The sequence below is a fragment of the Equus caballus genome, chromosome 16 (assembly GCF_041296265.1).
Source record: "Equus caballus isolate H_3958 breed thoroughbred chromosome 16, TB-T2T, whole genome shotgun sequence".
Classification (NCBI taxonomy): domain Eukaryota; kingdom Metazoa; phylum Chordata; class Mammalia; order Perissodactyla; family Equidae; genus Equus; species Equus caballus.
In genome coordinates, this window is record NC_091699.1 from 95268120 (window position 1) to 95295061 (window position 26942).

Sequence of the window (26942 nt, forward strand, 5' to 3'; positions counted from 1 at the left end):
TATTGATATTGCCTACATTCTCTTAGAAATTAATCTTGGATATTAGTTAAAGGATGTTAGGTATTAAAACGTGTCAATGTTTTTCTTGAAGGTGAGTGACCTTTCCTTCCATGATTCATTAGCTACTTTCATTGCTATCCTGATAGCACGACAGTGTTTCTCGCTGGAGGACGTCGTGCAGCACGTTGCCCTGCCCTCTCTCCTAGCAGCAGGTATGGCAGCGTCCAGGAGGCGTTTGGTGTGTGCTTGTTGGCTGGGGGAGAGGGGATGGTTTCTAACTGTGAAAACACAGCGAAGGAAGAGCTTAAGGGTGCATGCATTGGGTGGTGGTGTGGCATCAAGGTGAGGATGCTAGAATTGTGAATGTTGGTGCATACGAAGTAGTGATGGATCCCTGTGGAAAAGGTAGAAACTACTGTTTTGGTTCTGTTTTTGAGGAAGCGTCAGGTTTCTCAGAAAAGCATAGCCAGCATCTTACTTTTACCTTAAGGGGAATTTATTTAAATTATTCCAGGAAATTTAGTTTAATAGAACACCGGAAGACATGTTCCTGAATGTGTTAGGTAACTGGCTGTTCAAATCCCGCTTTCCCAGCTTGTGGAGATGCGGATGCCGAGCCTGGGGCAAGAATGACATGCCGACTCCTGCTTCATCTCTTCCGAGCTCCCCAGGCCTGCTTATTACCTCAAGCTACCGGTGAGCAGACAGCTGAAAAATCTCTGATTCCGTTTTTATTTGGAGCCGTAGGTTCTAAAATGACCAAGGAGGCTGTCCATTCTGTAATTTCCTTCCTGATTTTGGTGGGCTTGCTTCAGGGCTGATGAAGATGTGCAATAATGCCATTGAGAAGGCTGTCAGCAACTTTCATTTATGTAATATCAGGATGTATTGAGAAACTCAAATCAAGAGTTAGTAAACAATAAAAATACTTTTGCTCTTAGGCCAAGCCATGCTGGTGGGCAGCATGATCCTGTAACATACCATGTATGTCGGTTATGAACCACGCCATAGCAGCTTAGGGCAATGGTGATTCATTTATTCTTTCAGTAAGGTAAAAGAACAAAGATAAGAATTCTGGGGATGTTAATGAAGTCTGTTCCTAAAGATCATTTTCATATCATTGTGTGTGTGGGTAACAATCAGCATAAGTGGATGAAAGTCCTACTAATTCTTTTGATACATCTCTCTAAAGAGCAAAGACATTGTTTAATAATTAAAAACAAAAGGTTAAGTAAGGAATACTGGCAGTGTTCTTATGAATCCGCGAAGCATCAATTAAAGCTAGCTAATGGCAATTAGGCGCCCACAGTCTAGCAATGAAAGGCCCTGCTGACTGTAAATGGTTATAAAAGACTGTTAATGATGGTGATGAGACTAGTAAAGGTTTGTTGTTCTCATAGGGAAACCTTTCCCCGGAATAAGATCATCTTGTGATAGACACCTCTTGGCTGCTGCTCACAACAGTATCGAAGTGGGAGCTGTGTTTGCTGTCTTAAAAGCAATTATGATGCTTGGTAAGGCTATCCTGGCACTAAGCTTCGTTAATCACCGGAAACGGAGGCAAAATGATTTGTGTTCAGGTTTAATTCTAGTTAATATTATTAGAAACATGTTTTTTGTTTTCCTGGAAAAATTAGTTGGCTTTCTCCAAGTCCAAGTTCAGTTAGACTCTGAGGAGTCTGTCCCTTACCTACAATTCTGGGGTAATTTAAATATAATCCTTTTTTGTGGCATTTTAACTTCAGGATGTCTCATTCTCTTGTAGCAGAGATCCTTAAACCCACAGGGTTGTTTTGCCTTCACTGATTGGCACAACTCACACTTCGTGATGGACACGGATGACTTGGTGGTCTGACGAAAGGTCTGAATCTCCTGTTATATTCCAGGAGTGGAACACCAGCAGACCCGAGTCTTAATCTTAGTGTTTCTGCTTCCGTGGTGACCCTGAATGAGTTTATATACTTCCATCTTAGTTTTTTCACGAATCAGGTGATAATTGCAATGATATTGATATTACTGATAAAAATCAATATTAGATATCACAGTTTTTTTCCATTTAATTCATAATGTCCGAGATGTCTTTTATATCCTTATTGGTATATGTTCTCCTGGAGTAGTAGTACTGCCTTTTCTGTTCATTTATGGTGCAATACCCGAAGACGTCTTTATTCTATAGATCGTTTAGGATTTGAATGATTACGAACTCTTGAATTCACACTGTCTCATTCCAACTTTGGGTACCCTCGTTTAGCCTTAACCGAGCAAAAGTTATCTATTGGGTTCCAAAGGAGCTCCCTTTGATGAGAAGAGAAATTACTGAGTGGATGGGGTCGTTTTAGATGAGTCTGATGGAACATATTTGAGAATACGCCCTGTCCCTTTATACTACTACTTGACAAGTGTTACTTGGTGACAAGGAAGGATAACAGAGTTTTCATAAAACACATAATTAAAAGTTCACGTTAAAAAAAACCTTAACTATCTATATATATACACACACACACAGACACATACATGTATATACTGTGACATGCCCATGGATTTTGTAGTAAAAGGAGAAAGATAGAGCCACATGAAGGGCCCCAGCCTCTTCTCAGAGCTCATGAGCTTGGAGTGTTACAGAGCCAACGTTAAATGCTTGTTTCAGTATGTAAGATTGCTCTACTCTGATGATGCTTGAAAGGAAAGATGTCTGGTCAATTCTATTTAATAAATAAATGTAGAGACAGTGAAGTCAGGGACTCACTTTTTTGCTGTGGTATCTCCAAAGCCTATCAGAGAAACTAAATAGTAAGTTTTCAATAAAACTAATGTTGGAATGTGACTGCATAAGTGGTAGACATTTTAAGGGCAGAAACCAAGATGAGTGCAATTTAGATTCTGTCTCCTTGATTTGGAGGACTGGTCCAATCCCAAGGAAAATTTCCCAACCTCTTTAAATATCCAAATAGCTGTATTTTAATATCCGTGCATAATTACCAGTTCATTTTTCTTTGATTACCTCTTCTTGGCCTTTTTATTTGGCCTCAGTTCTTGGTAAATTCTGCAGTTTCCTAAGTATTGGAGTGTCCTTGGGGTCTGAGAAGTCAGGATCAGGCCAGTTGAACTGGACCAGGCAGTCACTGAACACTCTATTTGTTCTATTGTCAATACGGTGGCAGAAGGTTCTGGCATAGCCTCCAAGACCTTCTGTGTCATCTTAAGATCTGAACTGAATGCGGATCTCCTCGTCTGGGATTGGCAGAAGTGTTCTTTCTTTTTGTTTTTACAGAAGTTTTAACTTATCTACCTCTCTACTTCCTAAACCCGTGTTCTCTCAAGTCCTATCCACCAGGATCTGTTTCAAGTTAGGGAGATAGGACTGTTTTATAGAATTGGGTTTCTAATTTCTATACTAGTTTAACTTAAGGTATAAAAATAGTTGTTTATGTCCCCACAGGTTGGAGAAAGCATGCTAAATTTTGATACACGTAGAATCTGGTCTTTCTTTCAGCTCCTGAAGAGCTCTGTTGAATTAAGTAAACTCCTCAGGGTGAAGTTAGTACTTTCCGTATGTGTATTGTAATGAGAAATGTATGCTAATATTTAGCAAGATATTGATGAGTTAAAATGTATATTTATTCCTCCCCCCTTAACGATTTTATAAGTAAATATGTCCTAAGCCATTCCAGTTTTTCAAATTTTTGTAGCAGAGTCAAAGGTTTTTCTTGCTTGAACCTGTGGGTTTTAAAAGGCTTTTTGCCCTGCTCTGGGCTTGGTTTCGCTCACAGCGGGGCAGTGAGGGCCTCATCTAAACTCACTTAGTGTTTCCAGGAGATTTTCTTGTTCAAACCTCATGATCCTCTGGGTAACAGGCCAAAGCTTGGAGGCTCTGTTGTCATTTGGCCATCTTTATTACCACAACATGTTAAAATATGACAGTTACTTGTCTTCCACGTCTAGAGAAGATTTCTTATTTCCAGCAATTCAACCATTCTGCTCAGTTTTTCCCCCTAGAACTTTGTGATGAGGAAAACGCCTTCCTTAACTTCATTTTACAGAGTCCCTTAGAGATTGGTCAGGTGAGGTTTTCTACTTTGGATGTTTACGGAGAGGAAAGTGAAAGTCATGGGTTATTCTGACTGCCCTGTGTTCCAGGGCTTCCTTAGTATGCACTGCCCTTTTCCATTCCCAGGGAAATAAATCTCTCTTGTCAAGAAGTTGATAGTAAGGTGGGCTAAGGCAAAACTTTTCTCTTGACCTATGGATAGAAAATAAGTCATTGTAAGAGAAGAAATGGCAAAGGGACATCTAGAAGGGTGAGTAACTCATTTTTTCCTTGTCTATAAGTCAAATGAATTTGAATACATTTATGCTTGAAATATTGGTGAAATCAGTGTTGTGTGATTATTAAGTGTGATTGACAATGGCCTTTCCAAGTTTGATGAAAGCGTACTTAATTCTGTAAACAAAATAAGGAATGAGTCTTGAACTTGTCTTTCCCCATGTCTGATGAAACTGCTCTGCGTTCTCGAATTCTTTTGATCCTATCTCTCTACTGCTGAACAACTGGCTATGCAATAATGATAGCATTCATGTGTTTTAGATCCCTGAAGCCTTGCCTCATTTACTACTCAAATATTTGGCGATATTTTGAACTTCTGTGATTTTGCTTTTGTGATTTTGTTATTTAGGAGATGCCAAAATTGGCAATAACAATGTCAGCTCTTTAAAGAATGACGACTTCACCATGAGGGGTTTACGACGTGATGGGAATGCTGATGACATCTGGACTGCCTCACAACATTCAAAGTCTTGTGGGAAAAGCATTTCCATAGAAACTGCCAATTTAAGAGAATATGCTAGATACGTACTGAGGACTATCTGTCAACAGGTACTCTTTAGACTTAATTTGCCTTCAGCTTTGAATATGTAACTGTTCTTTTAGAGAGAGGGTCACTATTGTAGGAAACTTGTACATAGGTGGTCCTTTTTTCCCTGCTAACCTTATTTTGAAATAATTTCAAATTTGCTGAAAAGTTGCAGTAATAAAAAAGAACTGTAGTATATCCTTTATGTAGATTCACTAATTTTTTACGTTTTGCCACACGTGCTTCATAATTCTCTTTATGTGTGTGAATGTGTGTACTTAAGTTTTTTTGCTGAACCACTTGAGAGTAGATGGCATACATTATTCTATTTTACTTTTTAATACTTTAGCACTTATTTATTAACAAAACTAAAGTACACAAATCAGGAAATTTAGCATTCGTACAGTGATTTTTTTCTCACTTATAGGCCACATTCCAATTTTGTCAATTATCCCAATAATGTTGCATTTGTCTGAAGTTTCCCGTAAATTAGCTTCAGATTATGTATTCCTGGCCAAGACACTACAGAAATAATGTGTTCTTCTCAGGTAATCACAGCTGAAGGAAGCTGATGTCTATTTGCACCTCACTGGTGATGTTAATTTTGATCAAAGTGTCTCCATTGTATGGTTTCAAGATTTCTCTACTGTATAATTATCATTTTTCCCCTTGCAATTAATCAGCAGTCTTTGGGGAGACACTTTGAGACAATGCCAATATTCTGCTCCTCATGAGACCCCCATCTCCCATAAAGCATCCTTTTGATTCTTGTCCAAACCAGTCTTTACTATGATTCTTGCAAAACGGTGATTTTTTTTTCCAGACTCCTCCACTCCCTCCACAATTATCAGTTTGCATTCTACTCTAAGGAGAGCGTACCTTATTTACTTTTTCCTTACTTATTCATCTTTATTTATTATCCAAATGGGTCATAACATACTGTGGTTAGTTATTTTCACGTTCAAATTGCCCGAGATTTTTTCAGTGGGAATCTTTGTGTGCTGGTTCTTGTGTTATTTATATTTTATATCCATCTTTTATTTAATTACTTTTTGAAGTATTTTCTTACTTTCTGGCCTGTCTTGTACTTTCCCTGCCTTGGACCTGGAATTACTCATTCCTCCAGGAACCCTGTTTGTTTAGTAGAGGGTGGTATTTAGAATCCAAGATGGGGGCCCTGTGTGAGCTCATTGCTGTGGGCAATGTGTGCTCATTGCTTCTAGGCCGTTTCAGCAACAGAGCTAGGGAAAAAAAAAAATACATCCATACACGTAAATGTGTGTGTGCATAGACACGAGTTGATACTGATGTCTCCAATTCCAGTCCGACCCCACAAAGTGCTTTGCATCCCCCGTTCCATATTAATATCGCCCTCTTGCCCAGTGAGGACCATGGTTCCCAATGACATCAACCCATTTACTCATCTGCTGAATTCTACAAGACACCTGTGGTGGCTTCAGAATTGCTGCGTGTCCACTACTGGGGAAACAAGCCTCCTGAAGGAGGTTGAAGATTTGTTCGTAGTTCTTTTTTCCCTGAGAGTTTACAGTATTGTGTTAAAAAGTTATTTGAACTTTCTCCTTCAGTGTAGATATGTTATTCACTTGAAATAAAGTTGTTTCTGTTTGCACTTGGTTTAGATTTCTTTTTGTTCCCAGCTCTGTCTTTAGAATACATGCTTCAAAAGTCAGCTGTGCAAAAAGGTGTACTCAGCATGGTGTCCTCTCTCCCTTGTCCTTTCTGCCCTTTGTCCCTCCCTGCTCTGGGTGGTCAGTTTCGTTGTTTTCTGGTTTATCTTTCCATGTTGTTTTTCTTTTTCATTTCGCTTTCATATAAAAAAGTGTGGTCTAGCATACACACTCTTTTTCACTTTGCTGTAGACAGGATCATGTTTTTATTAAGGCGTGTTGTATCCGTGGTGAAAGTTAGCTAAATAGCCATACGGGTGTTGAGAGGGTGTTGAGTTGTGCATTGGTGCCTAACTGTGGGTGCACGTTCCAATCACCTGGGGAATTAAATTTTTTTTAATTTTAAAAAGCTTTTTGCTGAGGAAGATTAACCCTGAGCACACACCTGTGCCAGCCTTCCTCTACTTTATCTGTGGGTTGCTGCCACAGCGTGGCTGACGAGTGGTTTAGGTTCACTCGCAGAATCTAAACCTGTGAACCCGGGCTGCTGAAGCAGAACATGCTGAACTTAACCACTACGCCTTGGGGGCTGGCCCCTAAAAAATCTTTGATACCAAGAAAAAAATTACTGATGTCTGGGGCCCACCACCTGAGATTGATTTAATTGATCTGATGTGGGGCTGGGCTTTGGATTTTTAACAAGCTTCCCAGGTGTTTTTAGTGGACACCCAGCGTTGAGCCACTGGTGCAGTGGTTAAGAAACAGGTTTCGGGGCCAGCCAGGTGGTGCAGTGGTTAAGTTCGCACATTCCACTTCTCGGCGGCCCAGGGTTCACCGGTTCGGATCCTGGGTGTGGACATGGCACTGCTTGGCAAAAAACCATGCTGTGGTAGTCATCCTACATATAAAGTAGAGGAAGATGGGCATGGATGTTAGCTCAGGGCCAGACTTCCTCAGCAAAAAGCGGAAGGTTGGCAGTAGTTAGCTCAGGGCTAATCTTCCTCAAAAAAAAAAAAGAAGCAGGTTTCATCTGAAGCAGATCTGGGTTCAAATAGGGCTCTGGTACTGCTGATGACTTCTTACCCCATTTAGTGTAAGAGTTTTCCTTTGAAAAAATGGTGGAGAAAAGGTGATAGGGGTTTAAATTGGTAGAAACTCTTGGAGGGCAGTTAGCCACATACATCAATTGGCTTTAAATTTTTGCTGTGGTCCTTGACCCAGCAATTGCACATGTATGAAATTATCCTGAAAAAATAATTGTACAGAGAATAGACGTGCACAAATATTTACTTATAATAGTAACAATTCATAATGATATCAACAAGGAAGGCAGTTTTCTAAATGTTATCCTATGTTCTGTTCAGTGGGATATAGTATAATTATAGCATTCCATAAAAATGATGGAAGACATAATATGATATAGAATCTTTACCATTTTATAGCAAGTTAAGAAAAAATCCTTACAAAGCAGTTCTTGGAGCAAGCTTCCATTTTCCAAAGGAAAACACATAGCAATATTTTCTTCACTTTCCTTTACTTTTTTGCATGTCTGTTTTTTTCTTTAGTTTTCTTTAACCAAGGTTCTACTTTATATTTTTAAGAAGTTAAAATACTAGAAATTTGTTTCGAAAACTTTTGCCGCCTACTTTTTTATGTAGTATTTTTTTAGTTGGAATATTCCTGTCTGTGCACCATGAATGTTGTACATATTACACATGCATACAGAAAGCCTATGCCTGCCAGTCTAAGTGCTATATTATTTTTAGGAATGGGTAGGAGAACATTGCTTAAAAGAACCTGAAAGATTATGCACAGACAAAGAGCTTATACTGGACCCTGTGCTTTCCAACATGCAAGCGCAGAAGTTACTACAGCTTATCTGCTATCCTCATGGCATTAAAGAATGTCCTGAGGGGGACAACTTGCAAAGACAGCACATTAAGCGCATCCTTCAGGTGAGTGTGATAGTCTAAAGGTTGTGTTTCTGTTGTCTGACACACACTTTGTGATTATGGCAAGAGCTGATCTCTCTTTTTTTTTTCATTGCTCGTTCTTCAATTAATTCTGATTTTTATTTCCTCAATTCTCTTTCGTGTATAATTGCCACACTTTGTTGCTAGGTAGATATAGATCCTGAAAATTGTATACAATCATTACATAAATGTTGATATTTTAAGTCACTGCTGTATTTACACGAAAAATAAGTTTTGTGGAGGGACTGTCTTAAATATTGTATATTCAAAAAGTGTCAAAGTCATTTTGGAATGAGATTGGTTACATAAATAGATTCTGAGAGAAGAAACGCTTGTCTTAGGTATTTCCGGTGCTGGCTGAGTGACGCACATTATCTTAATGTTGCTGTTTATTTCTTTGTGTCTACAGTGAATATGTGTAATAGACTTGGTGGAAGCCTTGTGATCCATATAAATCCCTTTACTGTATATGCTTATTCTACTCTTTCTTGAGGCAGGGACTACTGCAAGGGATTACTGTATGTTAAGACATGTTCAGGATTCCTAATGTGCTAATTCTTGCCGTTTTCCCCAGAATCTAGAGCAGTGGACACTGAGGCAGTCCTGGCTAGAACTTCAGTTGATGATCAAACAGTGCTTGAAGGACCCTGTGAGTATAGATTGAAAGCATGGATGTGGATAAAATTTTATGAAAAGCAAGAAAGACCACGTTGATATTCGAGGAGAAGGTAAAACCTGCGTGCTAGTCTCCCTCTGTCTGACTCTAGGGCTCTGGTTCGGTGGCCGAAATGAACAACTTATTGGACAATATTGCGAAGGCAACAATAGAGGTGTTCCAGCAGTCTGCCGACTTGAACAACAACTCCTCCAGTTCGGGGATGGGCCTCTTCAACCCGAACGGCGTCGGAAGTACGGATGCAAGTAGCACAAGGCAGAATGGGATAAAGACTTTTCTAAGGTATTTGTCCTGTAGTTTTATTAGGCTGTCATTAATTTTCCACAGGTGACAGTCCATTTTATTTGCAAAATGGAGTTGTTTTCCGATAAAGCTGCAGAAATGTGAAGAAAACAGTTACTTCTAAGTGTCACTTGTCATTGTTTAATGATGTGCTATCGGGTGATACTGCTGGGCCGATGGTATCTCAGTGTTCTAGATATTAAGTCAATTAGGTCCAGTCTCCCTGGAACCACAGAGGACACTCAGGATGGGCTAATTTCTTCAGCAGCCCCGAGGCTACTCTGATCTGTGGTTTTCATTGTATAGGGAACACTTTTTCTGCCATCTTTATTAATTGGCAGTTTTGAACAAATGATAGTCGTGAAAGGCAGATTGACTTGCGTTCCATCATTTTGGTATGCATTTTGGTAAAGTATAGCTAGTGAACTGTAAGAATTTAAATATCAGTTATTAGTATGCTGAAACATAATCGCAACATGTCACATCTTAACCATGGCAGAAAAGCGTATTGTTTGTTGGACAAAAGGACTGCTACTTGTCAGAGAGCCGGAATCATGGAAAAACGCTTTTATAGATTTTTTAAAAGTTTAGTTACGGTATCCTCCCAGAACTCCACCTTTCCTTGCTGTCCATAAGCATGAATGGAAAAGTGTGTGCAAATGTCTGATATTTGGCAAGAGGAAAGATAGTAGCGGAATAAGAGGGAATTTTAGAGTAATCGGTATGTCTCGTGCCTACAAGTTTTGCGTTGGACTTTCTGTTATGACTGGGCGAGCAGAGAGAAAGGATGCCTCCTTGGGTGTAACACCTGTTTCTGATTTTAGTTCCTCTGAACGCAGGGGCGTGTGGCTGGTGGCCCCCCTCATTGCCAGGCTGCCGACCTCTGTGCAGGGCAGAGTGTTGAAAGCTGCTGGGGAGGAGCTCGAGAAGGGACAGCACTTGGGGTCTTCTTCAAAGAAGGAAAGAGACAGACAGAAACAGAAAAGGTACGGCTGAAAGGTGTGGCTCTTTCCGTAGGTGTTTAAAGCACAACTGAGAAAATCTAGTAGCCTGCATAGGTACACGGTCACTGTACCCAGAGTCCATGGAAATGTTGGTTTAAGATGGAATTGAAAGTATTCTCTTAGGCAAGACTCTGTTCCTAAAAAGCTCCAGGTTATGATATTTAGTACCCTGGTTCTCAGTTCTGCCCATATACCCACACTGCTACTGAACCGGTAAAAACACCGACTTCCTAGCCCCACTTCACGCCTGCTGAATCAGATCTGGATATCCACTTGGTCCTTGTAGTCTACTTTTAATGACTTTCCATTTTTTTATTACTTAGGTATTTATGTTTAAAATACATAGAATTATTTATAATTCTATCATATTGGACCCTGAAGTAGTCACTAATATTTCTAGTGTTTAGGGCTCTTGTTCTAGACTAGATAGTAAAACGTAGAAAGCCGCCAACTTTAATATTTTCTTAATTTGTTTTATGCCGTAGAAAAGATTTCAAATAATTATTTTTGAAAACTTTGAGAAAGAACAAAACTATACTCAAATGAGAAAACATGATGAATTTAGCACCCCAGGAGTAAAGAGTAATAATGATTCCATTTTTAAAAAATTCTGAACATGTAGATTTCTTGTCCCCAAATTAATAGTATTTTGGCAGCTGCCATTTATTGAGTTCTTAGGAAATGCCATTCCCGATATAAAACTCATTTCACATACTGAGCTTTTAAAATCTCACCACAATCGTGTGTGGTAGGTGCTCTCCTTAGCATACCCTTGTGACAGATGAAGAAACTGAGGCCCAAATGGTTAAGTAAATTTCTTACGGACACACAGCTTAGGCGTTCCAGGCTGGGGTTTCAACCCAGTTGGTCTGACTTCTGACCCCGTGTCCCTCACTAACGTACATTTTAGTAGAGACCTAGCTTTACACATATTTTGTTTGTTACATAGTTGTTTCCTCATCTTTGCCAGTGTTAATTAACCAACCGGATAACTCAGTTTTCATTCTCAACGTTTCTTTGCTCATGGGCGAGTGTAGGCACGTTGCCTCGCTTCCCACAGGGAGAACAGGTGGTATTATGAGTCTGAAGAAGGTGCTTCCCAAGTCAGGCTCAGTCAGTTCTGCTGCCGTAAGGTGAAGCAGACTGAAATATTTTGTCCTCCATCTCACTTTAAGAACGATTGTATTCCATTTTCCAATGTAGCAATGAGTTTGTCAATACCATTTATCAGTTGTTCTCTGATAATTGAAGAAATATTAATAAGATGCCAATTTATAGTAGGATTTTTACCAGATGTCCTGAAACCCCTTTACAGGTGGAGGCTGTGGGCCGTGGGGCTGTGCACCTGAGGGCTAGCAGGCGCACTGGTTTGGGAGTCCTTGGACCCAGGTGCTAATCTTAGCTGTACCATGCCCAACTGTGTGGTCTTGAGAGATGTGCTGAAGAATAAAACAGGCTCAACAATTGAATAGGCCAGCTTCCTGGACCCTAAAATGAGAGTTTCATGGGAGAGAAATTTCTCAATTTTTCATTTTGTTCTGTGTAGAAAGTGATACTCCTTCGATGTGTGTTTTTAAAAATTTGGCTTTGGCGTGAAATACAAGTTCTCTTCTCCCTGTGCCCCCTGCACACTCATAGGCAGGACGGATTTATGCTGTTTTGGGAATGCCTTCAAGGGCAGGAAGGTGTATTAAATTATTTAGACACACGACAGTGGCTTTTAATCTTGTTAGTGGAGATGCAATTTAACTTTTCCTGTGGTCTTTGGCTGTTTACTTCTGCCCTCCCTTTTCTAACAGTAAAATAAAGAAGCGCCAGCAACTGGAGGGCAAGAAGTTGATGCTGCACAGGAAGTAATCCATTCTTTCTAACTCGATCTGCTGTTATTACTTCCTTTGTAGTATGTCTCTTTTGAGTCAACAACCATTCCTCTCACTGGTCCTTACCTGCCTTAAGGGACAAGATGAACAGCGAGAAGGCCTCCTGACCTCTCTCCAGAATCAAGTTAATCAGGTAAAGCATAGCAGAATATTAAGCCAGGCAAGTACTTTCCTAATGGTCTTAATTTGTTTTCCTTTCACCTACTGAGGTTAAACTAATATGGGCACAACATGTTTTGAGTAGAAGCAGGACACACCATCCATGCCCTGTTCTCCTGGCAGGCATTCTAGTCACCCCAAGATTATCAATTTTATAGTATTGATTATGCTTTGGATAAGTGTCTATAGACTAGAAAAGTCATGCCTTGCATGCTGCACGTCCACTTTGACATGTCTGCTGCTCTCCTGACCCTGCCTCGTGGGCGAGGTCCTGGACAATCTGGGTTGCAGTAGGTGAGGCAGTGAGGTCCTCGACTGGGCCTGCACGTGTCAGGCAGGGTCCGAGCTTGAGCTCTGTAGGTTCAGAACTCACTTATTTTACTACCAGAGCCAGACTGATGCCAGTCAAATGCACACGATGCTCGTTTACAAATCAGAAGGCATTTTGGTTCCTTTACAGAGAATTTGGACTTTGCCTTTCCACCACCCACAGCTCTCCTGGTCCCTCTTTGGGGCACTTGGGTTCTGTGCACCATGAGGAAACCCAGTGACCGAATTAGAAACGGGAGAGCGCGGCGTCGAGCAGAGTGGGTGGGTTGGCCCTGCGGGGGTTTCATCCTGCCACAGAGCCTTGGGAGCCCTCGTGTGGTGCTGTGGCTCATGATGCCACGTCTTTCCCTCGAATGGTCCTGGAGGAACATGGCAGGGACACTTCACTTGTTGGCCCTCTCGTCATCATCTGCCATTTGGATAGGGAGTCTGTTCTCACAGCAGCCAGAGTGAGCCTTTTTAAATATAAATCACGTATTTGTCCAGTGCCCAAAATGCTTCAGTGTTTGTCACTGCACCTACAATAAAAATCCAGAGTCTGGGCTGGTAAGGCCCTGCGTGGTTGGGCACTGGCTCCCACTCCTGCCTTGCTTCCTCTTGGTCCCGGCCTGCTCACTCCTCTCTTTCCGCAGCCGTCACGATGCTGTTCCTTGAACTCCCTGTCGCAGCGCCTTTCCATCTTTCTCCCCTTCCCTGGAAGGCTCTCCTACCACGCATCAGCCTGGCCGCTCCCTCACTGCTTCAGGTCTCCACTCAGGTGTCACCTCCTTAGGGAGGCCCTCCCTGAGCACTGTCTAAGTGAGGACCACGCTCGTTCTCTGTCCCCTTGCCCTGGTTCATAGCATTTGGTACACTTGTTTTTATTCGTTCTGCTACTGGAATGGAAGCTCCGTGAGAGCTCATGGGTTTCGTTAACTGCCTCGCGCCCCTCATTCAGCCATGGGAGGGGGCCGTATCTTTCCAAGAGATTTGGGAAGTGCTCTCCCCTCCCCATGCACTGTGCTCACAGGTCATCTGTTGGCTGGGTTACTTCTGCATGTGACTCATTTCACTTCTTTTAAGATGATTCTCCTTAGTCATCATGTTTCAGAGCATGGCAGTGTGTTGTTTTTTTCTTTGTTCTTGTTTTTTTTTTCCTGAGGAACATTCACCCTGAGCTAACGTCCGTCCCAATCCTCCTCTGTTTTTTCGTATGTGGGACACCTTCACAGCGTGGTCGGGCGCAGGACAGGTCTGTGCCCGGGATCCAAACCTGCGATCCTGGGCCGCCGAGGCGGAGCCTGCAGAACTTTAACCACTTGACCACCAGGCTGGGCCCAGTGTGTTGGTTTTTTTTTCGCTCGTATCATCATGCTGCCCAGAATCTGTGGTTTGCTTTTCCTGAGCAAACCTTCCCTTCCCCAACACTAGTCTGAATGGGTGAGGAAGTGCTCACTTTATAAATTGATACGCCACTTGACGGATGTCCAAGATGCCATATTTTTCAAAATAGCATACTTGTCAAGGAAGATAAGTCTGTGAGATAGCAAGCACCCTTTCAATAAACATCAAAATAGTACATTTGCTAGGGCTCATAGCATGTCCCTAGAAATGTAACACAGGACTGATGTAAAATGTAATTCTGTCTATCCAATTCTCATGAGACCAGTGAAATAATATGTTTAGAAAATAATCTTTCTTTCTGTTAAGCTTAACTTGGTGGTCCTCTGAAGCATTTTCTAAGACTTATTCGCAGGATATATAATTAAATAAGATTTTTCTTCTCCCACCTAGAAAGGCAACGAACAAAGAAATAGCCAGATTTCTGTTGGCCAGAGGAAGGAGAGAAAAGCTACAGTTTTATTTTAGCTTTGTTTGTTAATTTGTTAAACTAAGAAGTTGTTTTTGGGGCTGGCCCGGTGGCTCAGTGGTGAAGTTCACACGTTCTGCTTTGGCAGCCTGGGGTTCACTGGTTCGGACCCCGGGTGCGGACATGGCACCGCTTGGCAAGCCATGCTGTGGCAGGCATCCCACATATAAAGTAGAGGAAGATAGGCACGGATGTTAGCTCAGGGCCAGTCTTCCTCAGCAAAAATAGGAGGATTGGCAGCAGATGTTAGCTCAGGGCTAATCTTCCTCAAAAAAAAAAAAAAATTGTTTTTGACTGTCAGTGAATAGCTCAATTTGAATATGAGAAAAAGTCAGTTTTAACAGAAAAACAAGGTTTTGGTTTCTCCATGTATTTTCTGATTTAGATTTTAAGTAACTGGAGAGAAGAACGGTACCAGGACGACACCAAGGCCCGGCAGATGATGCACGAGGCCCTGCAGCTCCGTCTCAATCTGGTAAGAGCCATCCTGGTGCCTTTCCTCCCTTACGCTTTTCGTGAAAGTGACTCAGCTCCCACCTCTCCTGTGGTCCTGGCCTCCATCACAAGGTGAGGCCTCCTGCTATTTGCCCTCGGTCACTGCTGCCCCGTCTCTGGAACGTCCTGTCTTGCTGGCTGCTGCCCTTCCGGCCAGCCGTAGGCATTTTAGCCATCGCTTTCCCCTCTGTGCTCCCCGCCCCGGGGAATCTCTCCTCCTCTTCGGTTCGGGCTAAGAGGAGGTCCTAAAGGACTCCTGTTTTTTGAGATGCTTGGTAGCTTTTACTGTGCTTATTTAAGAACCATATTAAAACATCTGTTAAGTCAAAAATTATCAAACTTTCCATCACATCGATCGTAAATCCCACATGGAGGTTTTACAGAAATTCAGAGTTCCTCGCACGTTCACATTCCTTTGACTTTTCCTTTTCCACGGAGAAGCCCCACTGAGGGCTCCTCTGGAGGATGGCCCCCCGAGCTTTAGCTGATGATTTTAAATTAATTCCCGCCCGTGATCGAGGAGACCTGCGCGCACGCCTGCTGTTCCTCATTCCTTCTGTGTTACTGGATATTTCCAAGTGTTAACATGACAACAGGTTTAGATTCAATAGGAATTGACAATACAAAGCTGTAGATAATTGGACTATGTGGTTTTGACCTATTCAGATGTAATTAGACTAAAATTACGTCATAAAACTGGATATCATGAAAGTTTAGGAACCACAGAAAGCTGCTTGTACTGGTATATAATTCATATTGATGATGTGCCCACACTTGGGGACTCTGTTATTTTTCTTTTGAATGACCAGTTCTTGTGCTGAAGAAAACAAAAAGAGTGACAAATATAGAGCTTGGTGAGAGAGAAGACAAGATATCCATAAACTAGAGCACCTTTTTTTTTTACGCTAATCAAAATTTGGCTCCCTAAGGTGATGGGTGGTGTTCTCCCTGTACACGATGCAGGATGCAGGTTCTGACTGTGTTGTCTGTGTGCTAGGTGGGAGGGATGTTTGACACGGTGCAGAGGAGCACGCAGTGGACCACAGACTGGGCCCTCCTCCTCCTCCAGATCATTACATCCGGGACCGTCGACATGCACACTAACAAGTATGTTCCCATCAGTTCCCTTTTACTTTGCTGCACGTGTGCGTAGTAGAAGCTTTGTTATACTGACTACAAACTCTGCCACGTCTTATTTTCTTAGGTACCATTAAAAATTCTATGCCTTCCATAAAAATGCTCAGTTAGGAGTTTCTTAGTTTTGCTCTAAGGTGAAAATAATTATTTTCTTTCCCCTCTTAGTGAATTGTTCACAACAGTTCTCGATATGTTGGGTGTTTTAATCAATGGAACCTTAGCCTCTGACCTGTCAAATGCATCCCCCGGGGGGTCTGAAGAGAACAAGCGTGCGTACATGAATCTGGTAAAGAAACTGAAGGTGAGTTTGTAAACTGCTTATCTTAGGAGCCAGAGTGTTTATGGGTTTGTTATTTAGTACATTTTATCTTAGTTTACTATGCATTAAATTAATTATTATTGCATTGAAGTTACTTTAATGTGATTATTTTGCTTTTTGCTTGACCTCAGTTTACCACTACCCAAAAGTTATAAACATATAGCTTAAAGACTTTTCCTTTGAAAAAAATTTATATCCACAAAACATGTTTAAGTTTTTAAGGAACTTTAGAAATCCATTATCAAATATATAACTGAATGCCGACATCAGATTTGGGATAAATCGTGCTTGGACTGGCACGTGCAGTTGAAAAATATCCGTTTGCATTGATATTTCTAAATTCGATTCATGTAACTAGCTACTAATACAGTCTTTGAAATAAACTGTAAACAAATGACACAGGAAAAACCAATCAAGATATCTGAAGGCCTTACCAATAAAATAATCAATGATTACCTTGTGGTCTGACTCTGGGTTCGAGAACGGGCTCTGTGCTGCAGCCTCTGCCGTCTGGTTCCACCTTGGATTTTTGTCATTTCAGCACCGCGGCGTCTGTTGTGTAACAAGGGTGCCTTTATATGTGTTCTGTTTCTGACTTAAATAGAAGAAATGAAACATTCCCTGCTGTAATTGAGAGCTGCCCCACAGACCACGTTCAGGGTTGAAGAACATTCCAGCTATAAAAAAGGAGATGTTTCATGGGGGAACTTCCTTCTTGTTAACTTTTGCCTGCTTTGTGACTCGTGTCCCACTTCTCTCTTCTTTTCGTTAGAAAGAGCTAGGAGACAAGCGATCAGAAAGTATCGACAAGGTTCGCCAGCTGCTGCCTTTGCCCAAGCAGACGTGTGACATCATCACGTGTGAGCCCATGGGCTCCTTGATCGACACGAAGGGAAACAAGATCGCTGGATTCGACTCCATAGATAAAAAGCAGGCAAGAGGAGATGTTTGCTGGTCGCATGTATAAATGCACAAACTTACAAAAACAAATACACTTTCTTGTCTTCCTGTGGGGCATAGAAAGCATCTTAATTTAACAGTTTCTTGACTTTTTTAAAGTATAGTTTTGTCATTTAAATGCAATGGTCCTTGGCATTATCATATAAATATGTCAGATCTTTGAAGATTTTCATTTAAAACTGTACCTGAATTTTAGTGAATTTCTGAAGTCCACCAAGGGAAAGCTAAGTAAGAGCTTAGTGTAAAAAAAAAAGAAAAATAGCAAAGACTAGTCTGATTTTACTTCAGAATTAGAAACAGAATATGTTTAGATAAGAAAGTATTTGTTGATAAAAGGTTTCATGTGGTAAGCTCTTTTGAATAAAAAAGATTTTGAAAGTGATGGTACTTTATTTTCTTATCAGCTAAATATTTAATAAACACTTGATTTATATAAGATATTAAACAAGGTTCTCTAAAATATGAGAAGAGCGATCAGTTAGTCTTTCAGTGAACATTGGGCAACCACAGATTTCCAAAATCGCTGAGGTGAGAGACAGGGCTCCTAGCCTAAGTGGAAGAAGATAGACAGTTACCACATGGTGAGATCTGTGTTGTGGTCCCGAGTGTTAGGGACCCTAAGAAGGAGCCATCACACTCCAATGAGGCGTAGGTGGTCAGGGGGCAGAGAAGTGTCCCTAGAAAACTAACACTTGAATCCTTTTGAAGGATTGAGAGGTGGCCCAGAGGTAGGGCGAGTGTGTTCCAGGTAAAGGGAAGAGGTTATGCAAAGACGTGAAAGAACTGGGCTTGTAGGAGAAATGCAATGCTGCAGTAAATCAGAGTACCCGAGTACTTCTGCCAGTATGGTGTGGAGACAGAAAAAGCTAGAGTCAGGGGCACGTTGAGTTTGCAGTACCGGTGGGCTCTCTAGTGGTGAGACATCTAGAAGCCATCTGGGTGTGTGGTCCTGGCACCCAGGAAAGAGGTCTACTCTCAAGGCAGATATTAGGACCCAGTCAATATGCAGGTGGTGACTGAGCCTTGACAGTGGGAGAGTCTGTGTCGGCGAGAACAGGAGGAGCTCCTCTCTTAGGGAAGCCCTGAGTCATTATTTTTGGAGGCATTTTGAAGAAAAGTACTTTCAAATTGATGTGCCTTGGAAAGTACCAAGGGACATCACTAATTAGTGTTAAAAATAGAAAAACTTTCATTTTCAGAAACAGAATAGCATTCCTTCTTCTAAACTCAGTAGAGAGAAACTTGAATTGAAGGATTTATTTGTTCCTGTCGGTACAAGTTAATTCTGTAATAACATTACTTAACTATTCAGAGGCTGGCTTAGTAAGTACAGGAAAGGTGCCATACTGAATCAAGTCCGGACTTGTTTGGGTTGAACTTAATTTGAGCCCATTTAGAGGCTGAATGTAACTTGACTCTTTTGTTTTATCTTAAAAACTGTAAATAGATTCCAAAGCTTTTATAATTGATTATAATTTGGTACACAGCAAGATCAACTTTGCAGTGTTTTTTAGAAGTTTTTTTGGCTAAAAAAAAAACTAAATGAAAAAATGCCATTTTACGGTACAAGATACTGGAATGTCTGGGCTTACAGCCTGACCAGAGTGTCGCGTGGTAGACTGAACTGAAAGCTGTGAATCCAGGCCGCTGCTCCCCATTGACCTAGGGTGTGACCCTGACTGACCGGGTAGCCTGTGGGTCTGGGGCTCTGTAGGGCCCACCCCAGCCAGAATGTGCTCTGAGTCCGTGTCTGAATCAGGAAAAGACCTGAACATGTGGTCACAGGGCGTTATTTCGCCACAGGGCCTCCAGGTCTCCACGAAGCAGAAGGTGTCCCCGTGGGACTTGCTCGAGGGCCAGAAGAACCCCGCGCCCCTGTCCTGGGCCTGGTTCGGGACGGTCCGAGTGGACCGAAAGGTGATCAAGTATGAGGAGCAGCACCACCTCCTTTTGTATCACACTCACCCCACGCCCAAGCCGCGCAGCTACTACCTCGAGCCGCTGCCCCTGCCCTCCGAGGAGGAGGAGGAGGAGCCCTCGTCTCCCGTCTCTCAGGAACCGGAGAGGAAATCGGCCGAGCTGTCGGATCAGGGGAAGACCACGGCAGATGAAGAGAAGAAAACCAAGGGAAGGAAGCGCAAGACCAAGTCCAGCTCCAGAGCTGACGTATGTAGGGGAGCAGAAAGACCTTGGCTCGCTGGCCTCTGGTAGGAGGGCTGCTCGGGCCCAGGTTGTACCCCTGGGAACAGAGCTCAGAGCCGTAGAAGGCTTTCTGTGCCAGTTATCCTGACAAGGCCCTGCGGCAGTCAAGAGAATGGGCGGGAACAGCGGCTTGTCACAGGCGACAGGAGTATAGCCTTCATTTTTCCTCCTCTACTTCTCATAACTTTGCTTAATTTCAGGCTTCCCTTGTGTATAATATTTACTTAATATTTCAGTGCCTCATAATTTCTCAAATTTGAAACCTGGGCTTTTTTAGGCCTATAAAATCTCATCCTCTTACCTATTTTTATTATAGGCGTGTCTAAAATATTTATTGTATTTTGGGCATAAATTAACATAAAAAACTCTATTTGCCTTTCCCTAGATAAAGCTCATCCAGTATCTCTGATAAGATGTTTCAGAGATTTCGTATTTTACTGCTCCATTTTAGTCTCCTGTATATTCTACTTCTTTACCATATTTTCAAACTTTAGAAAAGATAAACATAATTTAAAATAGTTTCACTTCTCATTTACCTATTAGTTGACCCCACCTGTAGCAGCTTTTTCTTAAAATCAACAGAAAGCTGTGAGATGGTAATTTAGAAATAATTTTATACACTTAGAGAATGAGAAAATTTGAGACCCTTTATCTATAAAATTCAAGGATGTTATTGTTGCACAGTAGAAGAAAGATTCACAATTTGGTACTCGGACATCGTGTCTGATTACTGTTATTGTTCACCTGTGTCAAAATGAAAACAGACCTTTTCCTAGTTGATAGCTCGGTGATGACTCTTATTGTGGAAGTGGCCGCCGTCACTTTTGGATGGCTCTTGAACTCCAGGGCCCTCTTCTCCTGTGGTCTTCCTGCCAATCTTCCTTTGTTTTGAAGGGGGCGCTCAGTAAGGTCCACAGTGCTCCTCCCTGAAATCGGGGGTTTCCTCACCTGTCAGTCCACATGGATGGGTTTCTGTTCTTTTTAGATGGAAAAGCCTTAAAGCTCATCTCCGTCCCCAAGTGAGTCTCCTCATATCCATTCCTTTCGTGCTCCTCCTGAAGCCGCCTCCTCCCAATGGGAGGTGCTTCAGGGAACCGAGCTTGCATTTGTCCTTCTGCCTTTAGGGCTAGACTAGAGAAAGGGGTCGTGGGGCAGGGGAGACATTCAGGTGTGATCCTTAGAGACTTTGAGGTGCTGTGAGGAAGAGGGAACCCTGGCGGGGGGTGGGGGGGTCGGGGAGGAGGGGACAGGAGATGAGGGAGGAGTCTACTCTATAGAGTGCTGGCTGGAAAATCAGAACTCAGATACTGTCTGGGCCAGGGACTGGTTCTGAGGTATCGTGGGCCTCTCTGGCATGATTCCTATCCCGACCCAAGGTTTCAGGAAGGCCTTCTAAGATGAGATGATCAGGAGACTTAGCCACTGAGGATGCTCTTCCAGCTGTGGGTGGTGGTGGATAGTGGTATTCTAAATGCGCTCTTAGTATTTTAGAAATAGAGTTCAGAAAAGACCCTTTTCCATCTCTCCCCCCACTGTAGCCAAGAACTTTTTAAGTCAAGGAAAATTTTCACTTAAACGAGTGTTTTGCAGAGAATGTGTTGACGCTCTTGTCTTCCGTCTTCCCTTTTATGAAAATAGCCTTGTCCACTGGGGTAGGAGCTATGTCAAATCACGCAATAGGCAGCCTTTGCATTGAGTATGTGTGTGGCGTGTGGCGTCAAGTAACTGTTTCTTTTAACTTTATGTTGAAGGAGTATCCACAGAGCAGCATGTACAGGGCGCCTCCTAATTACTCACCCGTTTCCTCCCAGATGATGCACCATCCACAGTCCGCCCTTTGGGGCTACAACCTCATGGGGCAGCCCCAGCAACCCGGCTTTTTCCTTCAGAACCAATCTCTTACTCCAGGTATGTGAAGAGAGCAGCATCAGGTCACTCGGAGGTGAGAAGTAGGTTGGGGTTCTTTTTGCTTTTCACCTGAAATCTCCACAAAACTTGGAAATTTCAAGAAGTGAGTGCTCGGCTGACATTTCTGTAATTCTCTCCTTTCAAAATGGTTTTTCTTCTAAAATAAGGTTTCATTTATGAGTTTATGTGCTGATTTTGGAGTTTTCATCCAATGTTAGAAGGAGATTAGCCACTGATTAAAATCTAAGCTATAAGATGTAAACTTGATCACAGTTTTATGCTGTGAAATTTGTATACATTTTTAACAATTATAATTTTTGTCAGCATTTTAAAAGATTAGACAGTATTGCACAGTGTCTCTTACTGTTTTTTGTTATGAATTTTGAATTGTTTTTACCATGGAAGGCTTCAGAAATATTGACAAGGAAAACTACCACATCCATAGTAAAGGTTCCTGATTTTAGTATTGCTTTGATTCAAATTCAAGTAGATTTTATACCTGAAATGAAGATTTTCTAAATTAAAAAATCTCTTAATTAGAAGGAATTTAATTTTCTTTCTAAATGAAAGTTTTCCTGTTTTAGCAAAAGAGGTTATTTGAGATCTCAGCATTTTGTTAGGATGTGCCATTATAACATAATATTTTTACTTATTGTATTCTGTTATTTTCTGATTTTTACTGTAAGTTGAGTATGACATTTTGAGGTCTGGGGAAGAAAATATTTGATTCGTGGCTTACAGCAGGGAGGAGTTCAGATTTTGTCCTCTAAGTTAAATTAGTGGTTAAGAAGCTGCTCTGGGAGTGAGGCTCCTGGGTCAAGTCTGGCTCTACCACTCTCTTACTCTGTAATCTCAACCAAGTCTTCATTTCTCCGTGCCTCAGCTTGATCATCTGTAAGATGGAAATGCTAATGCACTCATGTGCCACCTAATGACACTTTGGTCAATAATGGATCACATAAACGATGGTGGTCCCATAAGATTAGTACCAGATAGCCTAGGTGTGTGGTAGGCTATACCATCTGGGTTGGTGTAAGTGCACTCTACGATGTTGGCACAATGACAAAATTACCTAACGATGAATTTCTCAGAACGCATCCCTGCTGTTCAGTGACACATGACTATACGGGCTATCTGCAGAATGACGGATCAGCATCTACTTTGAAGCCAGCAAAAGCTGAAATTTTTTTTCCCCTAACTCTTAAAGGCATTTGACAAATTATACATGTAAATATGTTAAGGATTTCCTTTGGTTTCTTAAGTATCACTAAAATCAACGTTTCTTATTTAATTTCTAGCCTTCAAATAAGATGTATTTTGTCTTTAGAATAATCGTGTTTGAAGTTTCCTAGCATTTCAGGTTTTTAAAGTATTTTCATGCCTCTCTACTACAAAATAGGCATTTTCATTTTGCCATGGTAAAGCAGCTTAAATATCATGATCTCCAAATCTGTTTAAAATGACCAGAGTTTCTATGCCTGGCTTAGGACACTTGGTAAAATACACCATGGTGGCAACACATTTTATGCAAGCAGTATGTTCCTGAGGGCCTTGCATAATGTGAAGTCCACCTGATTCCAAAGTTATGCCGACGACTCTGTGTTTTAGGTGTTGCCTGTTACCAACTGCAAGGGGCCCTCCGTGAAAGTCACTCAGATGTGATACTTCCCTCCTACGTCACCCTCTCCGTCCTTTGGGAATTAGCCAGTTCTTAACAGATCTTTCATATTTGTATAGGGGTGGGGGGCAGTGCCTTATTTTCCATTTTGCTTCATGAAGTGAGGCTTAGAAATTGAGGTTTCTGCATTTTGATAACATAAGGAAGACCTGTTGCATTAATGAGCGTAGAAACCCCTTCCTGCTGGTCGCTTTTGTAGGTGGCTCCCGACTGGACCCCGCAGGCTCCTTTGTCCCAACGAACACCAAGCAGGCTCTGTCGAACATGCTCCAGCGGCGCTCGGGTGCCATGATGCAGCCGCCCTCCCTCCACGCCATCACCTCGCAGCAGCAGTTGATACAGATGAGGCTTCTGCAGCAGCAGCAGCAGCAGCAGCAGCAGCGTCTCCTCAGGCAAGCCCAGACGCGACCCTTCCAACAGGTTCGTCCAGATCCAGCCATGGAGTCCTCTGCGCTCCATCACTTCCTCTGGCTGGGGATGAGTGTCGGGAGGATTGTGGGATGTTCTTCCTGCATGCATTTCCCTGTGTTCTCGGCTGAGTGCAGGGCGCTCTCTCTCTCTCTCTTATACAGGTTTATGAATACTTTTCATCTGTTGTATTTTACTGTTATCATTGATCAAACAACAACTCGAAATGTCTTAGGCTCATTAGAAGTATGCCTTAAAGCAGAAAGTAAAGCTAATGACTTTCCAGTCACTTAGAGGGCGCAGGCCTTTATCCTTGAAGTGACGTTCTCGGAGCATTCATCCCTCTTACAGTTACCACCATATTCTGCACTCCTGTTAGCTCTACTGTCCTGTGTTATTACTAGATTTATTTCTCTGAGGTTGTGTCTCCAAAGCCCTGGGGTTTCTTAGGTTTCTCCTACAGTGCCCTGCACAGATTGTTTTTAGTGTATACTTGAAAAGGTCTGCAGCAGACAGTGGGTACATTACAAATAACAGTCAGTGTATGGATACCTTCAATTTAATTCTTGATGTATAAATGTTTATGCCCTGTAACCCAATTTTCTTTGACTTTTAGATGATGTGATTGTTTAACAAAACAGTGGTGGAATCACACAAAACTTGGTATAGATACTGAAACCCATGAGTCTATACAAATACATTAAAATAAAAAGAGGGAGGTGAGATTGTAACTTCTTTTTCTAATTTCTATATACTTTATGTATTTTCCAGTTTTTCTAAAAAGATCGCGCTCTTTTGATGATGTTGATGATGATAATAATAGCGGCTCACACTCATGGAGCACTTACTATTTGCCAGAACACTTCTCAGCACTTTCCGTGTGTTAGTTATCCTAGATCCCAGCACAACCAGTGAGTGAGGTTCTCTTCTGATCCTCAAGGGAAGTAGTCCACCTACCAGTGCATCCTGCTCTAAGAAAAACCAAAAACTTTCAAAGTAGAACAAATTGGAATGCTTTGAACCACATTCTTTGTATTTTGGATCACTTTCTAGGCATATCTCCAGTGTGTAACTTATGGTACTTCTGCATTTAGTCCACTTAATCATTTGGGGGGTTGTGGTGGGAGCATAGTTATGTGTTCTTAAAAATGATGCTTTTTTTCACCTGTATTATGAGAAGGATGGGAGAAAGGAGGCTGGTTGAGCTGCATGAGAATGCACACAGCAGTCACTACCTACCTGTTTCTTCCTGACCTCTAGCTCTTTCTCAGAGTCCTTGGGTGTCAGGTAAGATGGGCCTAAGTTGCTTTTTACAGAGAAATGATGAGGATTCGATTAAAATTTTTAAAAAGCATTGACGTTACTTAAACAAGCAGCATATTTGGAGCCATTTAAAACCTCAGTGGAATTTTAGCTCTTCTTGGGGATGGACAAAAATAGTTAGACCGCTGTTACGAATCCTTGTCAAGATAAATAAAAAATTTACTAGAAGCTGAGTAACCATCCCACTAGGGTAAATTTAGCTCCCTTTAAAAGTAGTTTAAACCTAAGTAAAATCTACCTTCCGATAAGATTGCTGTTTCATATCTACCTCTTTATCAGAAGGTGTAATTTGCCTTATTAATAGCTCACTTTCAAACTGTTACTGCTAAGTTCAGTTTTGAATTGCTCCAAATGGTTCCTTGTTGTTGTTAGTGCCATCAAGTGGATTCTGACTCCTTGTGACCTGTGGACAGCAGAGGGCAGCCTGCCCGGTCTTTCTGTGCCGTCCTCTCTCCTTCCGGCACTGTATCAGACAGTGATCCGCTGCTCTTCACAGCGTTTTCACGACCAATTTTTTCATAAGTGGGTGGCCAGGTCCTTCTTCCTAGTCTTAATCTGGGAGCTCTGCTGAAACCTGTCCACCATGGGTGACCCTGCTGGTATTTGGAATACCAGTGGCATAGCTTTCAGCATCACAGCAACACGCAGCCTCCACAGTAGGACATCCGGCAGTCAGGTGGTGTGGGTCCCTGAACCCGGGCTGCAGTGGTGAGAGCGCCTAATCTTAACCACTAGCCCACCAGGGCTGACCTAAGTGGTTCCTAGCATTGGGGAAAAGCTTCACTCGGTTATGGACCATCTTATATTGTATTTCCTTAAATGTATTGAGACATTGGTATAGTGTCTAGAGAACAGGTGCTAAATACCATGGATATTGTTAGATGTTTTTAATCAAATTATTTGATGTAATGATTGTTATTATAATCAAGTGTATTTTCTTACAGCTTTAGTGTGTATCGACATGCCTAAAGATATTTTGACAAGGAAACTCGTTTTCCTTCTGCTTTGTTACAGTCTTCATCCAAGAAAGTAAATGATCGCTCTCCGTCCCTTACTCAATGTCCCTTGTTTAGATGGGACTCAGTATAGTGATTGCTGCCATACCTTTCTGTGCCTCAGAGCCTCTTCTATGAAATGGATCTAAGGCAACACTTGCTTTATAGGTTCTTGTGAAATTAATGATATAATACATGTAACAGACCGTAGAACAGTGGCTGGCTCATAGTAAGTGCTCAAAAAATGTTAGCTGCTATACTTACTGTTTTTTTAGTATCATTTTATGGTTGTATTATTTCAGAGGAAATCCCTGTCCCATAAAAATGATCTTTATTTTCTTAAATATGTTAAAGACTAAAAGAGAATAAAAGCACATCCAATGCTTTACTTGTGTAATGACATTAATTGTCCCTAAGAAGATTGGTGCTCAGTGGCCACCAGTAGAAGAGACCAATGAAAAAGAACGTCTTTGAGTTTTCCTAATAGCCGATTTGGTTTTTAGAAAGCCATATGTTTTTACTCTCTAAATTGTATGTTATAAACTATAGAGTGGCTGATTCTAATTTCAGTGTTAAAAATAGCACTGTATTTTATGTTCCACATATCCTGTGAGAACTATCACAAAATATAGAGTATTGGTTATAATAATGCAAAATGCTGCTTAAATTGTGTTTCAGTCCCCCTTTTCTTATCTCCAGTGTTTTTCTCTGACAGAAGGAACTTCCTTCCCCACCCCCACCATATCAGTCTTCTAGGGAAGGGGCTTTGGGGTAATCTTAAGTTTTGACACAGGAAAAGGACTTAATTTTATGCCTTGATTTATGGTCTCACTTGATCCTGATTTTTCCCTTTGAATGCACAAAATCTTTTTGTGTTCTTTGTAAT

General features: G+C 41.7%; 2 protein-coding genes across 32 annotated transcripts in view; one reads left to right on the forward strand and one right to left on the reverse strand.

Annotated features, from left to right (window-relative positions):
* The window catches only part of P2RY12 (purinergic receptor P2Y12), a 50502-nt gene extending 33089 nt beyond the window's left edge, over positions 1–17413 (reverse strand). Inside the window, exon 1 of one of the 2 annotated variants that reach the window (XM_005600987.4) lies at positions 17039–17413. The gene's annotated coding sequence lies outside the window, so the exon portion shown is untranslated. The remainder of the gene's footprint in view (positions 1–17038) is intronic. The other variant, XM_070238337.1, reaches the window with a different exon arrangement.
* MED12L (mediator complex subunit 12L) overlaps positions 1–26942 on the forward strand; it is a 315678-nt gene that overhangs the window by 254948 nt on the left and 33788 nt on the right. For 16 of the 30 annotated variants that reach the window (XR_011427091.1, XR_002800849.2, XR_011427092.1 and 13 more), the window contains 16 exons: positions 92–212; positions 595–696; positions 1401–1514; positions 4674–4873; positions 8245–8433; positions 9026–9100; positions 9219–9409; positions 10234–10395; positions 12315–12426; positions 15017–15106; positions 16124–16233; positions 16429–16564; positions 17355–17516; positions 19346–19708; positions 21496–21652; positions 23530–23750. Coding sequence is in view for 24 of the 30 variants with exons in the window: in XM_070238316.1 (XP_070094417.1) it covers positions 92–212; positions 595–696; positions 1401–1514; positions 4674–4873; positions 8245–8433; positions 9026–9100; positions 9219–9409; positions 10234–10395; positions 12315–12426; positions 15017–15106; positions 16124–16233; positions 16429–16564; positions 17355–17516; positions 19346–19708; positions 21496–21652; positions 23530–23750 (2505 nt within the window). In the remaining 6 variants the exon portion in view is untranslated. Of the gene's footprint in view, positions 1–91; positions 213–594; positions 697–1400; positions 1515–4673; positions 4874–8244; positions 8434–9025; positions 9101–9218; positions 9410–10233; positions 10396–12314; positions 12427–15016; positions 15122–16123; positions 16234–16428; positions 16565–17354; positions 17517–19345; positions 19709–21495; positions 21653–23529; positions 23751–26942 lie in introns of all 30 variants that reach the window. The other 14 variants (XR_011427094.1, XR_011427093.1, XR_011427095.1 and 11 more) reach the window with 3 other exon arrangements.